Below are 22,684 nucleotides of genomic sequence, written 5' to 3' on the forward strand. Positions count from 1 at the left end.
AAGTTACTCTCTTCCTGTTCTACATTCAGATGCCGTTGTCTAATTAGTCTAATTGGCTGGCAAAATTGCCAGCTTTTAAATAAAATTAGTTTGGAGGTGAGAGAACAAATACCATCAGAAACCTGATTTATTCTTTCTTTCTGAAATAATTGTTTCTTTTTAACTCAGCAGAGCTAGGCTTTATTATTTCTAGGGAATTTCTGTTTAATTTACTGTATATGACACATTTCCAGAAGAAATTAATATTGGCAGCCTATTCATAAACCTTTAAGCAAAGTAATTGTAATGGAAAGACTGACCTCCAGCTTACCTGGCAGTAATGCATAAAGCTCTAGCAAAGAACAGTTACCTGATGTTATTTTAACAAAATCAGCTTGCCTAAAGTCAGTACATGTGCATTTTCCTGTGTTTCTTATTGCTTCTGAAGATCCAAAATGCACTGAGGGTAATGAGAATGAATGATAGCTTAGATGTGTTCTTTCCTTGAGCTGCTGGTTGTATTAAACCCACAGCTCCTGTGCAGACCTACAAATCTATAACATCCGTTTCAGATGAATTCGGAAACAAGGGGCTGCGTTCTTTTATTCTTGGTGCAGAGATTAAAATTGATCACAGCAGACACAAGGGAGCAGATTTGAGTATCACAGCTCAATGTGGTTAACTGGGATAGTGCACGGCTCCTGTACTACTTAACTGTTTCCACACAGGTTACGGATATTATTGATTGCAAGGGTCAGGGGAGGCTGCAGGGAGGTTATGTTGCATGATGCTATTTGGTAATTTTTGAGGGACAAGAGCTATGAAGTCTCATAGCATCTGGGACAGGTACAGTTTAAACCTGACAAATGGAGATTTATGTTTGTGTGAGCTGGCAAAGCCCTTCAGGTAGAAATAATAAATGGAAATTTGATAGGATGGGTTTTTTTATCGTAGGTCAAATATTGTGCTGTAGAAAAAGGGAAAAAAAAGATGTAATTATTACCTTTTCATCAGAATGCACTGATGATAGGTTTTCAGTTGTAGATCTGTGCTGCAGGATAATGAATAACATTTAAAAGTCTTTTCTTGAGGCATCATTTTAAAATATATGTAGAGATGGTTTACCTGAAGTGAGTAAAAAATGCAGTGTAGGCGGAACAACACAGGAGTAATTACTGAATAAGTTTAATAGCATCTTTTTGTTCTTTCATGTGGACAAAACCAGTATATAAACATGCTAAAATTTAAGGTGAGACAATATAATATATTAACAAAGAACTGGGGAAAAAAATTTGTTTCCTATATTGAAATTTCACAGAGTGCTAATCATTCATTAGCTTTTGGAAGACCTTGCTGAGTTACACTGAAGACTTCTACATATGAAAAAAGAAAAGATGAATCCTTGTAATGTTTTGAAAATAGGAATGACTGGAAAGTGCTGTGCTGTATTTTGCAAATGTTACTTAGCATGTGGGATCTTTTTCCTAGAGAAGTAAATTTTTACAAATATTTAATATAGATCCAATTATACAGGGTGCAAAGCTGTGATTGACTCAGCCTATTGTTTCATGGTCACTATATTGAAACAGAATGGGAGCTATGGAAGTAGTGTGAAACAGAGGAATAGTTGTGGAGAAATGGCTGTAGTTAGGTATTTCTATGATTCTTTGCTGCTTTATTCCATCAAATTTAGGAAACAATATTATAAAAATCACTGTTTAGATTTCAAACACAGATACCACCTATTGTCTATTATATTCCTAATATATCAAAAATGCAGGTTGCTTTTAGGTAATATAAGTTGATGTTGTCTCAGTATATCTCATTGCAACTTCTTCCTGTACAGTGCCTGTGATCTAACAAAGGTGTTATTCCAGATTATTAATTACTTAATTAGTCCTCATATATTTCTACAGGATGAATTTGCTGCCTTTGATGGTTTGGTTTTTTCAGCTGTTGCTTTGCAATACTGTAGAGGCCTAGTATTTGTTTTTCTTCATTATGCCAACTAAGTATTTGTGTTTTTTTCTTTGTGAATGTTTATCACCAGTTTTGCTCTCATTTCCATTCTCATTGCTCTCTTATCCATTCCCTGTCTATTTATTGTATGTAGCCACTATTGATCCAGCTTTTCAAGATTTTTCCCCATGTTTTGAAATGGGGAGACATATGAATACATCTTTGCTATGCTAATGTTTGATTTTCCCTTTGTAAATTTTCATTTGCTTAGATTATTTCAGTATAGCAGCATGACTGCTTATAAACAGGGCATATTAGACAGTTAAGTTATAATGAGTCTGCTTGGGGAAAGACATTGGTTCCATTGCAAACAGGTGTGGTAATATTTTCTGCTTTCTTTTCAGGAGTGTGTTACTCCCAGTCTCACCATCCAGTTTATTTTGCTTTTGCTTCCACATATTTGGATTTTCTGTGCTGTATAAAAATCACTGTGACATACAGTTTCTGAGATGATGGATTTTTGTGTGTCCTTCAAGTTAGTGCAAGATGGTCCCTGAGGAGGTGATCTTGCTTTGTGGCCACTTCAGCACTGTTTACTGAACACGAGTAAACGCTGGGTCTAGCTTCTTTTCCTCTAGGTTGGTGCAGTGTATCCCACTGGCAAATATTATCTGGGTGGTGTCTGGAGGAAACACAGCCCCCTGTCTTTCCATTGGCAGGTTACTGCTGGGAACAAACTTGTAGAAGAGGGGAAGGAACTGACAACATTAGCATGTCAGATCTGAAACTTCAGCATTCCTGGTTCAAGAATGCTCCTGAAAAATGACAGCTCAAGTCCATGGTGGGAAGTGACCAAATTCCAGCCAGGACTAAAATCCAGTTTAGCTCTATTGTACGCAGACTGAAACAAGCTCTGCTCCTGGGTGGAATGATACATTCTTGTGGTAGAGATGGATTGGACTCAGACTGCTAAATGCATTTTCACTAGTGACCTTTTCAAATTTGTCGCCAGTATAATAAATGTTACCAAGATGAGTTAAGAAAGGTTTGCAGCAATATTCCACTTTATTTTTTACAGCAGATGTTTCTTCAGTTACTCTGTATTACAATTTACAGAACTCGTATGTTCTACAAATCAAGATTCATAGCAAACAGTTTCAGTGCTTTAAGTCCTACAATAAACAACAACAGGCAGAACAGACCCAGAGGGAAGGTAAGCAGATATCTGCATTCATCCTTTTCTGTGGTAAGGTTTATTTCACAGTGATCTTCACATTCCAGCAAGTTCATTTGCTGGGGCTACCAGCTAACTTCCTAGCATCCTCAACTCGATTACTTCAGATATGGTGAACATTAAGTATCAGTTTCCAAACACGGAAGAAAGGCTAGAATTACCATCTGTTTCTTAATTTAGAAATCTGTATTTGTTTGTACAACCTAGTATCACTTCTTCTAGCGTGTCCTTTAAAGAATTATGTTTTAAAAACACTTAGTGATACAGTATGCTTCAGTTCTGAGGTATGCTTTTTAAGAGTTCTTTTAGAGGATAAATGCTCAAAACCTTGAGTTCAAAATCTTCATGGTGCTTGCCTGAATAGCCAGATATTGAGATTTGAACAATTATTACATAATTTCTCCAGGTCTTTGTTTTACCATCTTGAAACACAGATGTTTTTTCATTAAAATACATTATTTTAGTCGTGCTTGAGTATTACCCCATTAAATTTCAAAGTGCAGGTCCCGTATGTTGACCATAATAAAATTAAAAACAGCAATTAAGACTGGAGGTAGGCAGTGGAGGGTAGGCTAAAGCCTTGTCTAAGGCTGGACTGATTACCATAAAATCAAATTTGGGGTGGAGTCTATATCTGATGGGGCTAATGAGTTATGGTTCACCTTTGGACACTTTGGTTGACATTAGATGTCAGTCTGATCTGATCATGGGATCACTAAATGTTGCAAGGGCAGACCACAAGGCTGCAGTGTTTTGTATCCCATGCTCAGACAGGCAACACTGATTGTGTTGTCATAATCCTAATTTCCATCACTCACATGGATTGATTCTCAATTCTGCCTGTGATTCCCATCTGTGCTTTCTGATGTCTATCTCCTGTGAACTTTGGCTACCTCTAAACTGGGTTTGGACAATTGATAGTCAAAGAGAAATTGGATTATAAAACCAAATTTAGTTCTAAATAATCTGACTCCTTCATTCCTATTATTTTGATACCATTTGCAAGAGTTCATACACTTGTCTTTGTGTCTAATTTAGCAAAAAAGTAAGGTGTGAGACCTACAGACTGCATTGCTTCCCGGTTCAGCTACTTATTCAGATGTTTTTAAAAGCCATGGTATGGATATAGGTGTTCAATTTAGAATGCACTGCAGCAGCTGTGTATGGCTCACACTGGTAGATGTGAAGGGTATTTTCACATATGCTTTACACACTGTTCATTCTAAGAGGGTAAGAGAAGACTAACCCTAGTGTAGTTCTTTTACTTTTTTCCCTTTACTTTTAATTTTCTATGAATGAGGAGGTCTTTAGCCATCATTAGGGAATTACTCCTAAAAATCTTGCAAGCATACCTCTTCCAATGAAAATAAATCATTAATAAAAAATACAGAAAAGGAGCAGTTATATTACAAAATTAATCTACCAGGCTTACAGAGAAAACAAATTTGAAGGAGCCACCTGCTGTGGAGATGAGGCAGTAATCTCAACAGCAGGAAATAAAGGGAGAGAGGGAGAAAATACAAAAGCATAGACATTAAAAAAGTAATTAAAACACTTATCTCCATCGACATACATATCAAACAAAAAAATCAAGCACCTAGAAAACATACTGTATTGAACCTCACAACAGGAAGTAACAAAGCTGTCCCCATAAAAAAAATCTCCAGCAAAATGAGAGAGATTGTGTACAAATACAAGCCTCAAAAGTATTTACTAAAGTGTTAATCACTGATGGACTGACCTTGAGAAAAGCTGAGCAACTGCAGAGTATTTGCAACTTTTCTGAAAGACTAGATGCCCAGTATCAAACCCTTAAAACTGTAGAGAGAGTAGCTCTTTAGGTGTCAATGGTTGTCTGTTCCATGCATGGTGAATGTCATAGCATGAGTTGTAGTGGTGTGTTTAGTCTAATCAGCTGTGTGGCACAGCTTAACTACCATATTTGGATTATTCATTTCAATATAGTTCATTTCTAAAGTGTGCAGTATTGATCCATGGACAGCAATGTTAGCAGTATGGATATAGTGAATGTGGCTTCTTAGAAACAAATCGGTAGAGGATGTCCCAATGCATACAAGTAGTTTCTATCATGTCTAGGTAAAACTGTACATTTGACAGTTATGAAAGTTTGCAGTTTCAGTGTTATTGTTCAAGAAAATACTTCAACATACTTAAAACTCATGGTCCAGTTTATACATATCATGGATTGTGTGAAATTAAATAAAACTGTTTTAAATACATAGATTTTGATCTCCAGTTCCCCAGCCCACAAACAAGACTTGTTCAAGAAGATCAGAGCATTCAGAAATATTAAAGCAGTGCTTATGCACTTGGATTTTACAGTGTGCCATGTATCTTTGTAGTCACAGTCTAACCATATGGTACCTGTAGCTGCAAGTCTCTGGGCAAGTGTTAAATGTCATCAGACGTGCTACCTCTGAAATATTTTTGTATGGGAACACAAGGAGCAGGTTGGAACACCCAGTGTGTAAAAAGGCAGGGACAAAATGGTGCTTTTCTGTTAATTCAAAAGGACCCTTTCAGAAGACAAATGGTGGATTTAGAATTTACCTTAAGAGGGCAATTACCTTAGCTCTGTATCTACTTTAGTGCATCCTTTTAAGAAAGTTAAAAAAATTAAACAAACTTTGTTAACAAAACTAATTTATCAGACCATGTCATTTCCTCTCTAAAACTCACATCAGTCTCTGGCCATCAGCCTTCCATGGCTCCTTTGCCCAGGACACATGAAGGGGCATAGCCTATTCCTGGCCAAAGGTGAGGAACTGCTGGTGCAGAATCTGTGCTGCCTCCTTGCTAGACTGTGCTCAAGTTTCTTATGCTGATGAGCAGGATGGGACTCAGCTTGTCTAGGCTTGGCCTCTTGGATATTATTTCAGAAGACTTGCGTTGCCACCAGAGCAGATATTCAGGTGATCAATCCTTTGTTTCTTCTCTCCAGTTTTGTATGAGATTCATGGATTTTTCTCTTCATTCTCATTATCTGACAGTTAAAGGCTTTCCACCCAGTCCTAGGATTTCCTGTAATGGAGGCTGTGAAGGACAGAAGAAGAGTTATCCTTGTAAATGTGATTTTTTGAAATCTGGTTTAACTCTGAAACATAAGCATGGATATGGTAAAAGGTGGAAAGATGTCCTGGTCCTCTAACTTGCTAGCTCCAGATGTGTATGGCAAGAGAATATTAAAAAAAAAAAATCCTTAAATTGGTGAATGGGGTTTGATATTTGGCTTCCTTGTTTTAAAAGTTAGAAAAAGGAATGTGCATAGCCAGTCAATCACATTTTATTTGGGGTTTTTTTGATTGAATTTGGATAAATTTGTGAATGCAATGTCATTTCAAAACAAACTTGAAAGATTGAATATAAAAAATGTACAAAGTAAGTGTCTGCACTTTTAAAAGGTAACTCATGGTATTTTCAAACATAGTTTGCATTCACCAGCAAAATTCAGTATTACCACAATTAAAAATGAAGACAACAAAATTTTTCAGTGTTCGATGGGAGGAAAACCAGGAAAAAATAAAATAATAGTGTTCTAGTTAGTTTTGTCCCTGTAGGCTACTGAATATTTACACTTCACCTTCAGCTCCTTTTTTTTTGTTTTGTTTTGGGTTTTTTTGGTGGTTTTTGGTTTTTTTTTTTTGGTGTGTCTGGAGATGTGTTTTCAGTCAGCTGCCAGTGAAAACTACATTTGGGCCTTATCAAGGACAAGGGCTTATTTTCTATGTCAGTTATTAAGATCAGTTGAGAAGTTAATTTGAAACTGCAAATTTGCCCAACCATGTCAGATTTAAGTAATCCTAACAGTAGGTTCAGGCTCAGAAGGATAGCTGTTTCTGGGAAGAGGGGATTTGATCAAAATAGGAGATAGATGTGCAGTGCCTGTACTCTTGCTTTAGTCTCCCTTTCCAGATCAGGCTCATAGTTACAGTAGTAGCAGGCTTAGCTGATTGATGTGTTGACATGCCTGGATTTACTTGGTGCAGCAGCCAGAGTGGACTTGGTGCCCTGTTGTGCAAGCCAATCCCTTACATTGTCTATGCATCATTCTGGTATATTGCCATGTATATCTGACAAATTTGCTCTAATCATTTAGCAATTCATATCTCAACTGGACTAGGGAATTGTATCTAAATTTTCTTTAAAAGGAAACAATGGGCTTGACACTGTGCATGGAGAAAATTGACATGCATCAGTACTGTGAGAACAGAGAGTTCAAGATCTTGATAGGAGGCAGATGATGTTTTTTTCTAATATGTGCATGTATATATTTATATGTATCTATAAAGGACACGAAAATGGGAAGTTAGAGTCTGTGTTTTCCAAAGCCACTATTACAGGGGCTAAGGACTTTGGAAAGTATATGGTGTGGCATAACTGGGAGAGACTTTGGTGCTGGGGTATTGCACACTGAAGAAGGGGTTGTGGGGACCAAATGAAGGAAAGAAGCAAAGCGAGTTGTGATGCCTACTGAGAGGCAGCTGGAGCACCTGCAGATGGAAGGCAGAGCACAGCAAACCAGAGGGTCAGGAATCAAGATGAATTGCTTTCTATGCTGCACCTGACCCAGATTGGGACTGTCTAGGTTAGCTTTTGCAAAGTTGAACTAGATCTGTCATGCAAGCTGTTATCTTCACAACATTTCTACTTTCTCTATTCTTAGTAAATGCAGTTTTACACAGCCCATGAGGCTTCATTGCGTGGTTTAGATATCAGTTGCTTCAGAAGCTTGTTTCCTGTTATCAGCAAGCAAAGGAGCTGAGGCTTGAGGAAGTCCAGGGCTTTGGCTGCAGAAGATGAGGGGCTGAGCATAGCCCTCTGCTTGTATGAGGGTGTGCAGAGGCCATCCAAACATCACCAGGGGAGCTGCCTTTCTAAGCTGCCTCCTCTTGGTTGCCCTTCAAAGGAGTTGTTCGTCAGTGAAGGGGAAGGAAATAATTGTTATCGCTAGATTTTGATATAGGTGGTTTAAAGACAGGAAGTATGGAATACTGATAGATTGTTTCAGAACAATCAGTAACAAATAATAAATAAAAAAGTCTTTTTAGATGGCTTGCAGGTGGATTTAGAGAATAGACAATTGACTTTCTTGGCTTCAGCCTAAAAGCCAGGGAAAAGACCTCATATTTTTCTAAGCATTTTTTTTTTTGGTGGCTCTTGGCTATTTTCTATTAGTGTGTGAATTCCCTTTTTCTAAAGGATCTTTCTGATTTATCTTCAAAGGGTATTTCTCTTGGTTCATTATTTTGACCTAAATTGTGTCTTTCCTAGGTGACTGGTTTTTGTTAAATTTTATTTCTTCTCTAAAACCATTTGCTCAAAACTGCGTTTTTCCTCTACAGCTGTTTTTTCGTTAAATATTCTCTCTCCCAAGAGACTGTTGGCTATTTATCAATATTTGATCTCTCTGTAAAACATACTTCTGTTGGGTGGATGTTTATTATGAAATGGTGTCTCTAAAGTGAATCTTATCTGTTCTTGATCTCTTTCTCTGTCTGCCTCAGTCTGCTCTTTCTTAGCTTGCCTAGTGGCTTTGAGAAGTACTCAGTCTCTCTATTTTAACAAAAGTAAATGCAGTCATTACAGTGGCAAATCCTAAACAGCAAAAGGCGATGCATCAGAATCCAGTACAATACAACTTCCAGCAGGTGCTTAGCAAAGGGCTTGAATCTGTGCTAAGAAATCCCCTGCATTTCCTTCGAATGTAAATATCACAAAACTTTTTCAGGGAGTTTTCACGAAAATGAAAATAGTAAAATAAATATTTAGCTAATGCCATTTATATTGATGACCTCTTTGGCAGTTGTTTGGTCATATCAGCCAGGCAAAACGTTTTTGAATCCAAGGTATTCTAATCCAACTCCTTTGATTTCGGTGATACCAAACTAGTAATGAACCTGGACCGAGAACTTTGGAACATTCCCTTTATTATACTCTTTATTCAGCCTATGGGAGCCAAATTACTGATGCTGTTAGAGACCAAATAGTTTTCATTAGGAGATGATAAAAGCAGCAAAAATAAGTGGGGAAAAAATATTTGTGAGGGTTTCTCCTTGGGTTTGGAGATACACATTAGATAGAAAAGAAATTATCTTTAATGCAGGCTGTATATCTCACTTAATGACAAGAGTGTTTCTCCCAAGAGTAGACTGAGGCCTCTGAGTTGGTTTATGGATATCTCAATAGAAATAGTCCTCTGCCTGCAGGCAGTCACTGAGAGCTTTTTCTGAGGTATTCTTTCCATAGATGATTTTGCAATATATACATAGAGGAAAATCTATGCCCTTTTAAAAATAGTTTCTTTAATGCATTTTACATATTGTACTAAGAATTTCTGGCAGCCTCTTAAGATATCCATTATTCATTATTCATTAGCTGAAATTCCAGTCTACCCAGAAGGTACAGCATTCAAAGGTCTTGAAGTTCAGGATGTGCTAGTATTTTTTAACCTTATTTTTCTCAATATCCAACTATAGATCAGTGTTGGTTTTAAAGTCAGGTATTCAGCAACTGAGTCATGATTTTCTTTATAAATATAGATCAGATTTCAGGATTTTTTTATTTGCTTTTTGGCTTGTAAGCATTTTGAATTCACTGAGAGTGTATTTTGTTTTGTTTCACTGAAACTATTAAATCTAAAAATGTATTTTATTTTTCTAGAATTATAATAATTTCATTCAGAGTTCTGGAGGTTTTAAAAAACTTTCTTCATATAGGTACCTCATGAAAAAGTACTAAGACTTCTCATTACTTAGTTCTGGTTGTACACTGTAATGAGACAGATTTTTGCTACTTAATTAATACAAAAAGACCCCAAACCTTCCCTGCTTGGAAGAGCACACCTTAACGTGCAATCCTGCATTATTATAGATGCCAGCATTTTGTTTTTAGGATTTTCCAGACTAGTATGCCTCAAAGAGGAGAAATACTATTCTGCCTGAGAATGGGGAGAACACAGATTGCTCTGTATGCTCCAGTTCTTCGTGCTTGCTGTGAGGATTCCTCAGTTCTAGTGTATTTTCTTAGAAAAATTGTTGACATTTACTTCATTTCAGTATTTAATTATTAATTAACATACTTTTGATAATATTTTGGGGTTTTAGATGTAAATGTGAAAGTTGAGACTGTTGAAAATATCCTGATTGCATTTGCATGAGTAAAACAGTTTAACTGGTGTGTCAGCTGGGCTGGCTTTTTCTGCTGTCCAACCATTCACACAGAAATGAGAAGATGTTCTTTGGTAATTGGAAGATGCTTTTTGCTGCTTTCCTTTAACTGAAAGGTATTTGTTGCTATTAATAGTTGTGAAGTAAATCCTTGTCTGCATCCTACATTCTGTCTAAATGTGTGCTTTTAATAACTAGGAATAAATGTCAGCCAATCAAGACTTTGAGGTTTTGAGAAAATAATCAAGAATGGCAAAAAATGATGGCATACAAGTACTCACAGATCAGATCTACAGCACTGCTATTTTTCCTCTTCCCCTTATCAGTTAAGCTGTTTGTTGCTGCCTCATTTGTATTACCTGCTTTTGCAATCCGTTCTCTCTAATCCTTTCCCCTCTGCATTTTTGTTACGAGTTATATGAGTACACACATTATCCAATAACCTGATTTTCAAGTGCCTGTACTATTAAACAATCACCAGTTATATAAGCTGCAGACTACAAATGTGGTCATTTGTGATACTCTTTTGGAAACATCCAAGGGTTTGTAAAAGTGCTTGTATTGATGATGTTTTTGAGAATGTATGTGTAATTCAAAATATATATGGATCATTAAAATTTCCCGTGTAATTCTGGTGTGCCGTAAAATATCTATTTCAGGTTTGCCAGAACCAAACAGAGACAGTATATTCCAAGGACTGAGAACGAATCAAGGATTCTACACATCTAAAGACTTCTTACCTCTGGTAGCAATGGCAAGTAAACCAGGTGTGTGATACTCTGTTCTTGTTGTAATCACATTCAATAAGTCATTGGCAGTTATTAATATATCCAACTGTCTACACAGCAGCATATCCAGTTACAAAGTACCTTCTACTGAATATGTCTGGGATGGGGGTTTCTCTTGTCATGGTCAGGAAAGTTAGTCCCAGAGATTATAAACTAAATGATCATATATACAAATCGAAACGTATGGCAAATAATTTCTCCTAACACGTTATATTTGTTAGTTTGAATTATATTCAAAAGATGACAGAAGCTTCACATTTGTATAAAGTATCTTGAAAAAATAGCATATGTAAGATGGTCTTGAAAAAATCTGATATTAAGGAAGGTGTTTCTGACCTATATAAGCAGCTGATTTGTAGACTGTTGATAAATTCTTTTACTCGATCCCAAGTCACGTGCTGCAGGTTTTACAGACACATTTAAATCGGCACTTGTTCCTTACCCAATGAATTTACAGTCTAAGACTCAGGACAACAGGAGTTGGACAGGAGTTAATAAGAAGGTGCTCAGTTCACTGCTCCAAATGCAGTCTTGTTTTATGGTTTTACATCTTTCTTTGAGCACAGAGATGGCTGCATTTGCTCCCCAAGGAGTACAGCTGCTTTCAGTGTCCCTGAATATGAACTCATAAGCCCCAAATACGTGGTTTCTATGCCACATTTCTTCATGGTCTAGATTTCTCAGGCAAAAGAGAAATTAATGTACAGTTTTTCTTTTTACTTAGGACAGAATGTGGTATTTTACGTATGACTTCATATAACTTGTTTTATCTACAAACTGATTTTCATTTGAGCATTCAAAAATTTCTTTTAGCATCATATAGGATTTCCCACTTATTTGGTAGATTTTTCTTAAACACTTTTGAGAAATATATATTCTGTAGCAGATTATTCCGCTTATAAAAGTAAAGTTTATTACTCCATTTAATGCAAAATATTTCAGAAGTGAAATTCTGCATCCCATCTGTCCCATCTCTCTGCTGTTTTCAACAAATGCTTGTTTCTGTCTGTTTTCTTAAGCTCAAACTAATCTTAAATGATTTGGGAGAAGAGGGTGAGTTTTGTGTTTTCTTTTTGAAGACAGAGAGGTTTAAAAATAAAACATTGAGAATATGCAGTGCAACACATTCATAGATTAACAAAGGAAAAGTAAATTCTGCAAAACAATTCTCTCAAAACAATTTGACTAAAAATACTTTGTAGAATTCTGTGGAGCAGAATGCAGCAATGTAGCACTTGTGTATTGTAGGTCATCTGTCTGCATGACGATCTATATGTGATCCACATCTTTCAAAATAGTGCAAAGTAGCACTCTTGATTTGCTAGCATATGTGATGATATGGGTTTTTTTATATTAAATCTACAGTGGGAAAAAGGATGAACTTGGAAGAACTAACCTTTTCTGATTGACAGTAATAGATAGCTCTTTGGTGTTGTCTGTTAATTAACATGGTCTCTTTTACTTAATTTTCCTAGTGTCTGTCTGTAGCTATAGCCACCTTTTGCTCTCTAAGCCATGGAGTTTTAAAATAAAATATACACATACTACATCCTACTCTATCCTCCTTTTTTCACTTTGACAGTTATCTAAATAATAGATATAATAGACTTATTCATGGTAAAATACATATTCTGCCTGCTTATTAATTCTGAATGCCACTTGTTAATATATTTTCCTCCAAAAGGGGTTCCCCTTGCAGATACATAGATGTGAATTTACCTTGGGAGTGTGTTCCCAAGAGCAAGGAGGGCTGCTCTGACTGATCCCTTCTAGACTCTTACTCTAATGGCACTCTGAGCTGCCATTCCCCTGCTTCACTTGTGTTTTTTCCACTGCTCAATTTGTATGAAGTACTAAGTTCATTAAAAATAAATGAGAAAAGTTTAGAGAGAATTTTAGACTAAGAATCCTATTAAATAAACACCATATACATAGGGTGGGAAAATTATAGCATTTTTCATACATTAACCATTTTTCAAATGGAGAGAGAATAGGTATTGTTTCTCACTCTGCTTGTATGTCTAAATTAAAAGCATTGTTTACTTCAATAATACTTGTGTTCCACAATTACATGTGAAAATCTGCTGTAGCAGGATACTTGAGTTAAAGTCCAGTAGGTAAATGGCCAGCTTAGTGCCTCCTGACTGGAACAGTCCTGGGCTCGTTGAGAATATAGCTTTGTATTATTTAAGTCATTCTTTTTCAAGTTGCAACCATTTGCCTAATCAACAGTTAGTTGTACTTAAACATGTGATAAACTGCAGTCTCATCCAAGGAACAGACACAGTTCAGTTTAACTTAAGTATTTCTAGTTTAATTGAATCATCAAATACAAGCTGTAGATGATAAACACATAATGTTGTCATTTTCTCCATGTAACTTTTTACAAATGATTTGTAGAAAGCTACTGTAGGTTAAACATTTTCTTCCAATGGAAGAACTAGGAATTATTGTAACAATATTCTTTCTCTTCATGTTCAGCTGCTGAATAGCCTTTGAGAATCATGTCACAGCCAGAACAGTGTCAGTGCTTTATAGAAATCTGACTGAGGGGACTGATGTTGGTACACTATTACACAGAACTATCAACAACTGGTCATCTTTTTTTGTTTGTTTTGGTTTTGGTTTTTTTTTAACTGGGAAGATAATGAATCTGATGAGAGAGAAACTTAGTTTTTGAATAAAAAGATCTCAAAATTCTAGTTTTGACCTGACAGGACCCACAATCCTAAAAAAAAGGTTGTCATTTGAATTCTTCCTCAATAAAAGATGCAGCTGCTTAGAGTACTGACTATGAAATTATGTATATGAGCATATCTTAAAAGGAGGAATAAAACTGTCTTTCAGTGGAGCAGAATAATTTGATAGTGACACTCCATGCTTGGAAACTGTAAGATGCAATTTTACACTGCTTTGAGTACAAGTACCTTTTGAGCTGTCATGCAGAAATGGTTTCTCTACTCGAAAATGGGGTTTTCCTTTTATCTTTCAGGGATGTGTGCCTGTCACTCTCCGTTGCCATCAATACATGGAACTGTGATTGTACTCGGGGCAGGAGACACTGCTTTTGACTGTGCAACATCTGCTCTGCGCTGCGGAGCTCGTCGCGTGTTTGTGGTCTTCAGGAAGGGATTCACTCATATCAGGGCTGTCCCAGAAGAGGTAAAATGGAATAGCAGCATTTCTAAGAAGGCATTTTGGTTATTTCTATGTGGCCTGAAAGTGTACACAAAAGATAGTGAATGATAGTTAACAGACATCTCCTAAAGGTTGTGTTTATAAGAATGCTCCTAAAATGCATGAATGTTTATTGAAGATCTGAGGCTCACTTTGTGTGCTCTTTATTTAAATAATTTTCCACTGTTGTATCTGTTTCCTGACAAGTCAGAGAGGTGCATTTGCAAGCAGGGGGTAGAATTTCTTGTAAATTAGAAAATGAGCTAAAATTTTTAATCTTGGAATCAAACAGCCACTAGAGGATTGCAGATAATTTTTCAGATCATGGTTAGATCCTGGAATGATACCTTCAGGCATTCACAAATCTCAGTGATTCTGATATTGCCTTTTGAGCCTACAAAAGGCTTTCTTTCTTTCCTTTCCTTTCTTTCTGGTAAAAAAATTACTTACTGTGATTTTGGCTTTGAATCACTGCCCGTGACAGTGAAGCAATGATATTCATCACATATTTCAGCATCTAGTCTAATGTTTAGTTTGGCTTTGGACTTCGGCATTTATCAGGTCATCTGGACATTTTGAAACTGATTCTCCTTCCTCAATTTATATGTACTACAGGAGGTTTTTTTCAGATTATATTTTCTTATTTTGGTGGTCTTTTTCTGTTTTCATTTATTTGGTACATTATGCTTTTATATACTTGAGGATAGCAGGCCATCTAATGCATCTTTATCACGAGATTTATGGTAGTTGGTCATCTGTTTCAAGAAAGTGGGCACCTTAGATCTTCCCGAGGGGGAATGGAGCTGCAAAGAAAGTAACAGAGGATTTCTTGGTGCATGATTTACTTCTGTTGCACTTCAGTCAAGAGTTCTAGACACAGTGGGATTATGGAAGACATTGCACAGACTCATGTGCTATTGAGATTCTTACTATAATCAGTTGTCACTCTGAACCAAAATCTTTGGTAGAAGCCTGGGTAAATTTCTAAAAGTTGTCAATGTTGGTACTCATCCAGTCATGCAGTGGGCCTTGAAAGCAGTAAAATAAAAGCAGATTCATAAATTAATGGCCATGCTAGAATCATGTCGGGTGGGATATTACACATTCAAAAAAGTTCTGGTGTAAAATAGAGACAGTCATATTGTGAAGGCAATTGACTTAAGCAGTTTTACCACAGCAGAGATTCAGAAGATCTTAAGTCTGGATTGTCACTCAGAAAACTGTTGCTTTTTAAAAAATCTTAAAATCATAGTAAACACAAATCTGGGCATGGACTAAGTTAATACTATGCCATTTCTTAAAACACACAGATAATTACGTAAGTGAAGTCTTTTGCCCTCAAAGGAGTTAAACATACTCAAAGTAATGGAACAATAAGAATATATATTGGAGAAATATTTGCCTTGAAAATTTACCTACTGACCCTGCTTGATTTAATAGCATGAGAGGCTCTGAAGCTGGCAGTAAGTTGACTGTGTGCATACTGGACACTGCTGATTTCTATCATAGAAGAATCCATGGTAGCCTCTTCAGTCAAAAAATGTTTTCTGGTTGGTTTGTTTGGGGTTTTTCTTTATGAAAACACAGCATAGTTAAAGTTATGTATTTTATTGCTTCTACTCTACAGATGGAACTTGCAAAAGAAGAGAAGTGTGAATTTCTGCCTTTCCTCTCTCCTCGGAAAGTTGTTCTTAAAGGTGGACAAATTGTTGCTATGGAATTTGTTCGAACTGAACAAGACAGTGATGGAAACTGGAGAGAAGATGAGGATCAGGTTGTCCGTCTGAAAGCCGATGTGGTCATCAGTGCCTTTGGCTCCATTTTGGGTGACAATAAAGGTAACCCTAACTAATGCAAATACTGATTGTTATTTTAGCTGCAGCCATGTCCTGTCCTTCGACAGTTTGTGAAATGGCTCTTGTGGAGGTTACGCAGCTTGTGACTGCTGGTCCTCTTACAGGAATTTGTCCTTCAGCTACACCTTTTAGAACAAAACTTGAGGGTCTGGTAACTAGGCAGTTCTCTGCATATTGCTGTGTAGAGCTGGAACTCAGCATAGAAGTACAGTTCCAGCATATATTTTTCTTCTCAATGCAAGTGGGATCTCAGAGAAACTCTTGGGAATTTCTTCTGGTCTCATTAATTAACTCTAGAGAAACTCATTATATTACATCTTTAAGCTGAACTGATCTGATCGCTGCGATCTCTTTTTTTTTTTTTTTTTTTTTTAATCTAACAAATTAAACAGGAATTGAAACATTCATTATTCTGGTTCAGCTGGTCTGGGTATTACTTATTTCTTGTGCATATACGAGAAAACTGTGCCTTCTCTCTTAGGCAATATTTCTTAGTTGCACTTTACAAGGTTTAGTCTTAAAAATTAGCAATTACTTAATTCTGTATTAAAGATGCAGAAATTGGCACATTGATGACATTTCAGAGATGGGACGAATTGTCTGCATTTAGCAGGGAGGTGAACATGCAATACAGCTAAGAACATGGGAACTGAGCAAGATTTATAGAATGTTCTCTTCTAACACTAGGTTAGACTTAGAGTTCAGGAAAATACATTGAATGTGCCTCAAAAGTTAAAAACACTGACTCAGCAGAAGACACATTGATAAAATGAATAGATCTTCAGCTTGGAGATGGTCATGTAGGTTAGCAGGTTCTGAAAGCCTTAGTAATCAATGTGCCTGCCTCTCCAGGGCATGGTCATGCCAGCCAATTAACCCATGACATGTTGTCATGGTCCATTGGGTATAAATGCTCTGACAGAGGACTTGGAAGTGCATCAGATTGTGCAAGATCAGAAAATTTGGTATTCAAAATTTCTTAGCATAATGTGCTTTTGTGAATCTTTGCAGTCAAGGAAAAAGGTAAATCTGAAGTGATCTAAGCCTGCTCTAAACCTGAATGATGTACTCAGCACTCCCTGCTCCACATCCAGCTGTATAGAATGGTAAACCATCATGCTGCCATGAGAAGAGTGTAAACCCTCTCCTACGGTAAAAACAAGGATCAGCCTGGTATTTTGAGGAACATGTGAATTGAATTCCAGGAGCAGTCCTATCTTGTGTGTGCTACTATTGCTTTGGGATAGTTTCCTGCATCCTAGGCTGTTTCTAGATAGCAGCTGCACCCAGCTACGTACAGTGCTGATTACTCAGGGCTGCCTCCTGCCCTGCCAGTACCTCCTGCTCTACAGGGCACAGGAGGTGCAGGCTGTGTTTCTTTGAGAGAACAGACTGCCATTCCTCTTGGAGCTGTATTGCTGTGGAAAGACTGGCATTTGTGTGGGTCATACTTCAGGGCTCAGTCTAATTTCCAGGAAGCAAGGAGAAGATGATTTAAGATTTTTTTTAAGAGATTCATTAACTACTGTGATAGTGGCATTGATTGACTGAGAATTTTGGAAAATTTTTTTGGAGTTGTTTTTAAACCCTGTTTTAAGGGTTTTGGAAGGTTTTCTAGACCCTCATGTGGTAAATCAATATTAACCTATGCAATCAGTGTATTTTGTTGTGATTCATAGACCCTATGATACAGGAGTGATTCTGTTTTCTCCCACATTAAAAATTACCTCAGTTAAAAGACTGAACTTACTGTGTTGCTTAGGCATAATACTGTGCCAGTCTTGTATTTCCTAGGGTGCATTCAAAGTCTAAATTAATTGTTGAGAGGTTTTTAAATAGGAACATAAAATGGGAGGGGACCAAAGTCATGCAGTGAGCTGATCATGAGAGAAGAGAGTAATTTACTTTGGGGGTGAGCAAAACACCTCAGTTTCATGCTGTATATTGGGTGAAACTGCTGTTAGAAAAGCAATCAAAAAGGAAAAATGCAAGTCATTTGTTTTGGATGTTGTGAAAGTGAAAAGAAACTAAGACTTGAGTGCATAAAGTGGTTATTTTGACCATACCATTTCAGTTGCTTTTAAGTCTTTTTTTTTTTTTTTTTTTAAGCTGTCTTAATGGAAGTCAGATTTTCTTTTCACCATTGAGCTGGATTACAACCAAAACTCCAGACTACCTCAGTGTATGTAACAAAAAGAAATGAAAAAGAAAAAAACACAACACCAAAACATCTTGTCTTCTTAGTGCTTTGTTGTGTTTTTTTGTCTGTGTGGTTCATTGTTTTTTCTAAATGAAGCACAATTCTGTATTCAAGAGATGAAAATATTCAGGTATTCCCCATCAAAAGATGGAGATGAAAATACTGGAGGTATTCAAATCTGGACAATGCCATGAGCAAACTGATTTGACTTGTATCTTGATCTAACTTTGAATGGAATGGACTAGGCAACCTCCAGAGGGCCCTTCTAGTCTCAATTATTCTGTGACTGGGTGACTCAGGTGCAGGTTGAATAAACATGTTAATTGCTGCTCATACAAAGAGCTCTATTAATTGACCTAATTCGTAAGGCACCTCGGGGAACTGCAGATGCAGTATTGGTATGGGCTAAGACAGCAGGTTATGTCCTATGAATGCTGGTTCTACTGATACAAGAATAAAGAAAATACTGTCAAAATGAAAGCGATTAAAATTAGACTTAGCCCCAGTTCAACTAAGTGTTCAGGGCAGCTATGATGCTCATGTTTGAAAGTTTTATGAGGAGCCATAAGTGTGTGGGTGACTGAGCAGGAATAGCTCAAAGGTTAGAAAGTTTTATCTAGTCTATTATCCTCAACAAGATGTTTCCTATTTTTGCATGGTAACAATTAAATCTGCAAATGAGATTCCATGCATTCACAGTAGGTATTTAGTCATTTTTGTTTCTTTAAAATAAAATGTCGATTGTGTTTTTAAGCAACAGTTCTAGTGGTTATTCATCCTCCCATTGGTAATCATATAAATGCATCACTTAAAAAACCTGACTCCTAGGTTCATTTTATGCTCCTGAAGTTGCTTATAGACGAAACAGGGAAGGTGCCTTCTAGACTGTTTTAAGAAGGTTACCATTTTACTAAAACCAGCAGAACAGCCCAACAAATTGTTCAAATCCAACTACTGCAGATGGAATAAGAAAAATGTTTTGCTTCTTGAAAAAAATTTTTTTGCAAGTACAAGCCGCTTTATTTTAACTGCAAAGCTTACCAGAGCCTTCAAGCCATCACAACTGACCCACAAAATTAAAGAGTTGTGAGAGGAATTTTGTACTTTTCCTCAGGTTCCTGCTTTTTTGCAGTTTGTTATTTTTAAGACCTAAAATGTATTAGTGAATTACTGAAATACCTTCTGTCACCATTCCAAATTGCAACTCAACATATACAATTGCAGTTCTGTGTACTCCCTCACACTGTTTTCAGCCTCTACATCCTACTTAACACCAATCCACTTGGTTTTAAAGTCTGAACTTTGAATAACCCTTTTCTAATCTATTTCCTTCTGATTAGCAAAGGGAACGATTTTTTTGAGACATTCATTAACTACTGTGATAGTGGCATTGATTGACTGAGAATTTTGGAAAATTTTTTTTGTGTTGTTTTTAAAACCCTGTTTTTAGGGGATTTGGAAGGTTTTCTAGAACCTCACATGGTAAATCAATAATGTGGTAAATAAATAATGGACTGCAAAATTTTGGAACAAATGCTCTTGTTCTGATTTATTTTCATGAATTTCCAAGGAGAACCGTGGAGAAAGTATGGAAAATAGCGCTCAAAATGCACTAATAAAAAATTCAGTGCAGAACAAGGGACTAAGCCAGAATAGGGAACTGGCAACCTAAGTTTAGTTTGATGCTGTGTTTATCAGGCAGCAGTAAAGAGGAAGAATTCCCATGTAACCAGAACACTGAATCTTAGCATGATAATGTCTATTTTATTTTCCTGGAGAGGCAAAAAAGAGAAATGCAAAAATATCCAAGAAAACTCCAAGTACCGCCTTTGTAAAAAAACCCCAGAAATAGTAAGTTATTTGTGAACCAAAATATGATTTATGAAAATGTTGGTAGTAGCTAGCTCTTGCATCGTGACTGAAGAGCAAAACTTTATTTCTTAATTCCAGGAATCAGTCACAACTTTCAGATATTTTGCTTTTACTTTTAGTACAACTGTCATCTTGCTTGGAAACTGCAGCAGCTTACTGCTCCCCTAGAATAGTTCAACATACAGTAAAGAAAACTTTTCCCAAGTTGTTTACAATTTTATTCTTTAACCTACTCCTACTTAATTTTTATTTCTACAGTTTGAGAAGCATTTTCTAGGGAACAAAGGAAAAAAGGTTTGCAGAGCTCTGACCTCATAAGTGAAAAAGATTTTAGTTTAGTTATAGAACTTCAAATGGCACAGAAACCAGGAGTTCCAGAACTTGGAAGGAATGTTGAGTTTCTTTGTACAGCCTGCTCAGACCACTGGGTAGCTTTGACTGCAGAGCACTGAAGCCTTAACTATCTAATGAGAGTAAAGGGGAGGAAGAGAGGCTGTGATACCCCAGCTGGGAATGCCCTGCCATCTCCCTGGTAGCACAGCATCTGCCTCACACCAACAGGCTTTAAGTCACCAAATTTGTAAAAATAATTTTTATGTAAAACTGAAATTTATATACATTCAAAAGATTCGTATTGAAATAGGTAGGAGTTTTCCTGCTGAGTGATTTGGAATAGGATTTTTCTCCACAAATAGATTTATTGAAGGAGTTTGGGTGCAGCAGTTCCACACTGTGTTTCACACTTTCCCCCTTGTTCAAGTTCAGAAACCAGCTGAGGTGGTGAAATATCTGAAAGAGAAATACAATGACAATTCTAATGAGAACAAGCTCCTTGCAATATGTTGGGCTTTAGCATATGCCTATCGCACGCTGCAGCAGGTAATGGTAGAGAGGCAGGAAGATAAATCAGCAAAGCCTGCAGACACGCCAGTCACTCAGACTGTAGCCAAACCAGACAGCAAGCCCAAACCAGATGGAGAGTCTAAGCCATTGACAGTGGCTCCTGTCGCGAGGAGAAAACACACAACCAAAACTGATCGCCCAGTGAAAGATGAGGATAATGCAGGGGAAGGAACCTCAAAACCACCAACTGACTCAGGCACAGAAACCATTACTGAGTCCATGTCCATAAAGGACCTTCACAGCCTCAGAAAGGACTACACCCGAAGGTCTGATGAATCCATAATAAGTTGGATGGTCTGTATTTGGGATGCTGCAGGTGATGATGTAATGCTGGACGGTGCTGAAGCGAGGCATTTGGGATCCCTGTCACGTGATCCAGTTATTGACCAAGCGATGATAAGGGGGGGCTGACTCTGCCAGTGTCTGGAGATGGGTTTTGACAGGCATGATTGAAACATAAATGTGCGAAGATGGTCTCTACATGCAGCAAACCCCGTGGAAGACCACAGAACAAGGGATCCAGCGCCTGAGAGAACTAGGGGTGGTAGAGATTGTCTTCACAGATGACCCAGGATTGAGGAGTCCAGACCGGGTCAGAGTTAATCCATTCATGCGGCGAAAACTCATACAACTTGGGCCACAAGAATACGCTTCTGCTTTAACAATAATGAAACCGGACTACGGTGCGAATGAGACCGTGCAGGATATGGCAGTGAAGCTCTGAGTATATGCAGACTCTGTACATGGCCCAACACATGCAAAAATCACAGCTGTGGAAACACGTGTGCAGAAAATGGAAGATAAGATGGAGAAGAGTCTCCAGGAGATTAAGAAGGAGATCAAAGAGGGCCTTCTCCAAATCTCAGTGGTACAGATCAGAGATTCCGATACCAAATGCGGACGTTCCCAAGAGAGAAAGTACGTTCCACAAAGTGAGCTGTGGGATTTCCTGTGTGACAGTGGGGAAAACATGAGGAAGTGGGGTGGACAATCTACTTCTGCTTTGGCAGCACAAGTGCGTGAATTGAAGGAGCACAAGTCTCAGAAAGGAAGTTATACCAAAAAGGAAGTAGCTCCAGTTGCCTGTAGCCAAACTGCCGGAAATGATGGAAAAGACGATGACATGTCCGATTCCCATGAAGGAACCTCTAAGATGCAGGCCCAGGGAAAGAAGGATAACTAGGCATAGAGGGGCCCTGCCTCTAGCCAGGTAGAGGTCAGGGAGAACCGTGTTTTTTTGCCTCTGTGGATTCGTCGGCCTGGTACAAAAGAACCACAAAAATATGATGCCTTGGTTGACACTGGTGCGCAGTGTACAATAATCCCGTAGCAACATGTGGGTGTAGAATCTGTTTCTATTGCTGGTGCAACAGGTGGATCACGAGATTTGACCTTGGTGGAAGCTGAGGCGAGCCTGACTGGAAATGAGTGGAAGAAGCATCTCATTGGGACTGGCCCAGAGGCCCCGTGCATTTTGGACATCGACTTCCTCCGAAACGGGTATTTCAGAGACCCAAAGGGACTCAAGT

The 22,684-nt window shown here is 37.6% G+C and overlaps 1 protein-coding gene across 1 annotated transcript in view; it reads left to right on the forward strand.

Moving 5' to 3' along the window:
• Nucleotides 1-22,684, forward strand: part of DPYD (dihydropyrimidine dehydrogenase) — a 348,807-nt gene that overhangs the window by 147,014 nt on the left and 179,109 nt on the right. The window contains exons 9-11 of the mRNA XM_082286925.1: nucleotides 11,019-11,126; nucleotides 14,140-14,309; nucleotides 15,952-16,162. Of these exons, the coding sequence (XP_082143051.1) occupies nucleotides 11,019-11,126; nucleotides 14,140-14,309; nucleotides 15,952-16,162 (489 nt within the window). The remainder of the gene's footprint in view (nucleotides 1-11,018; nucleotides 11,127-14,139; nucleotides 14,310-15,951; nucleotides 16,163-22,684) is intronic.

Source organism: Coloeus monedula (genome assembly GCF_965178545.1).
Source record: "Coloeus monedula genome assembly, chromosome: 9".
Lineage (NCBI taxonomy): Eukaryota > Metazoa > Chordata > Aves > Passeriformes > Corvidae > Coloeus > Coloeus monedula.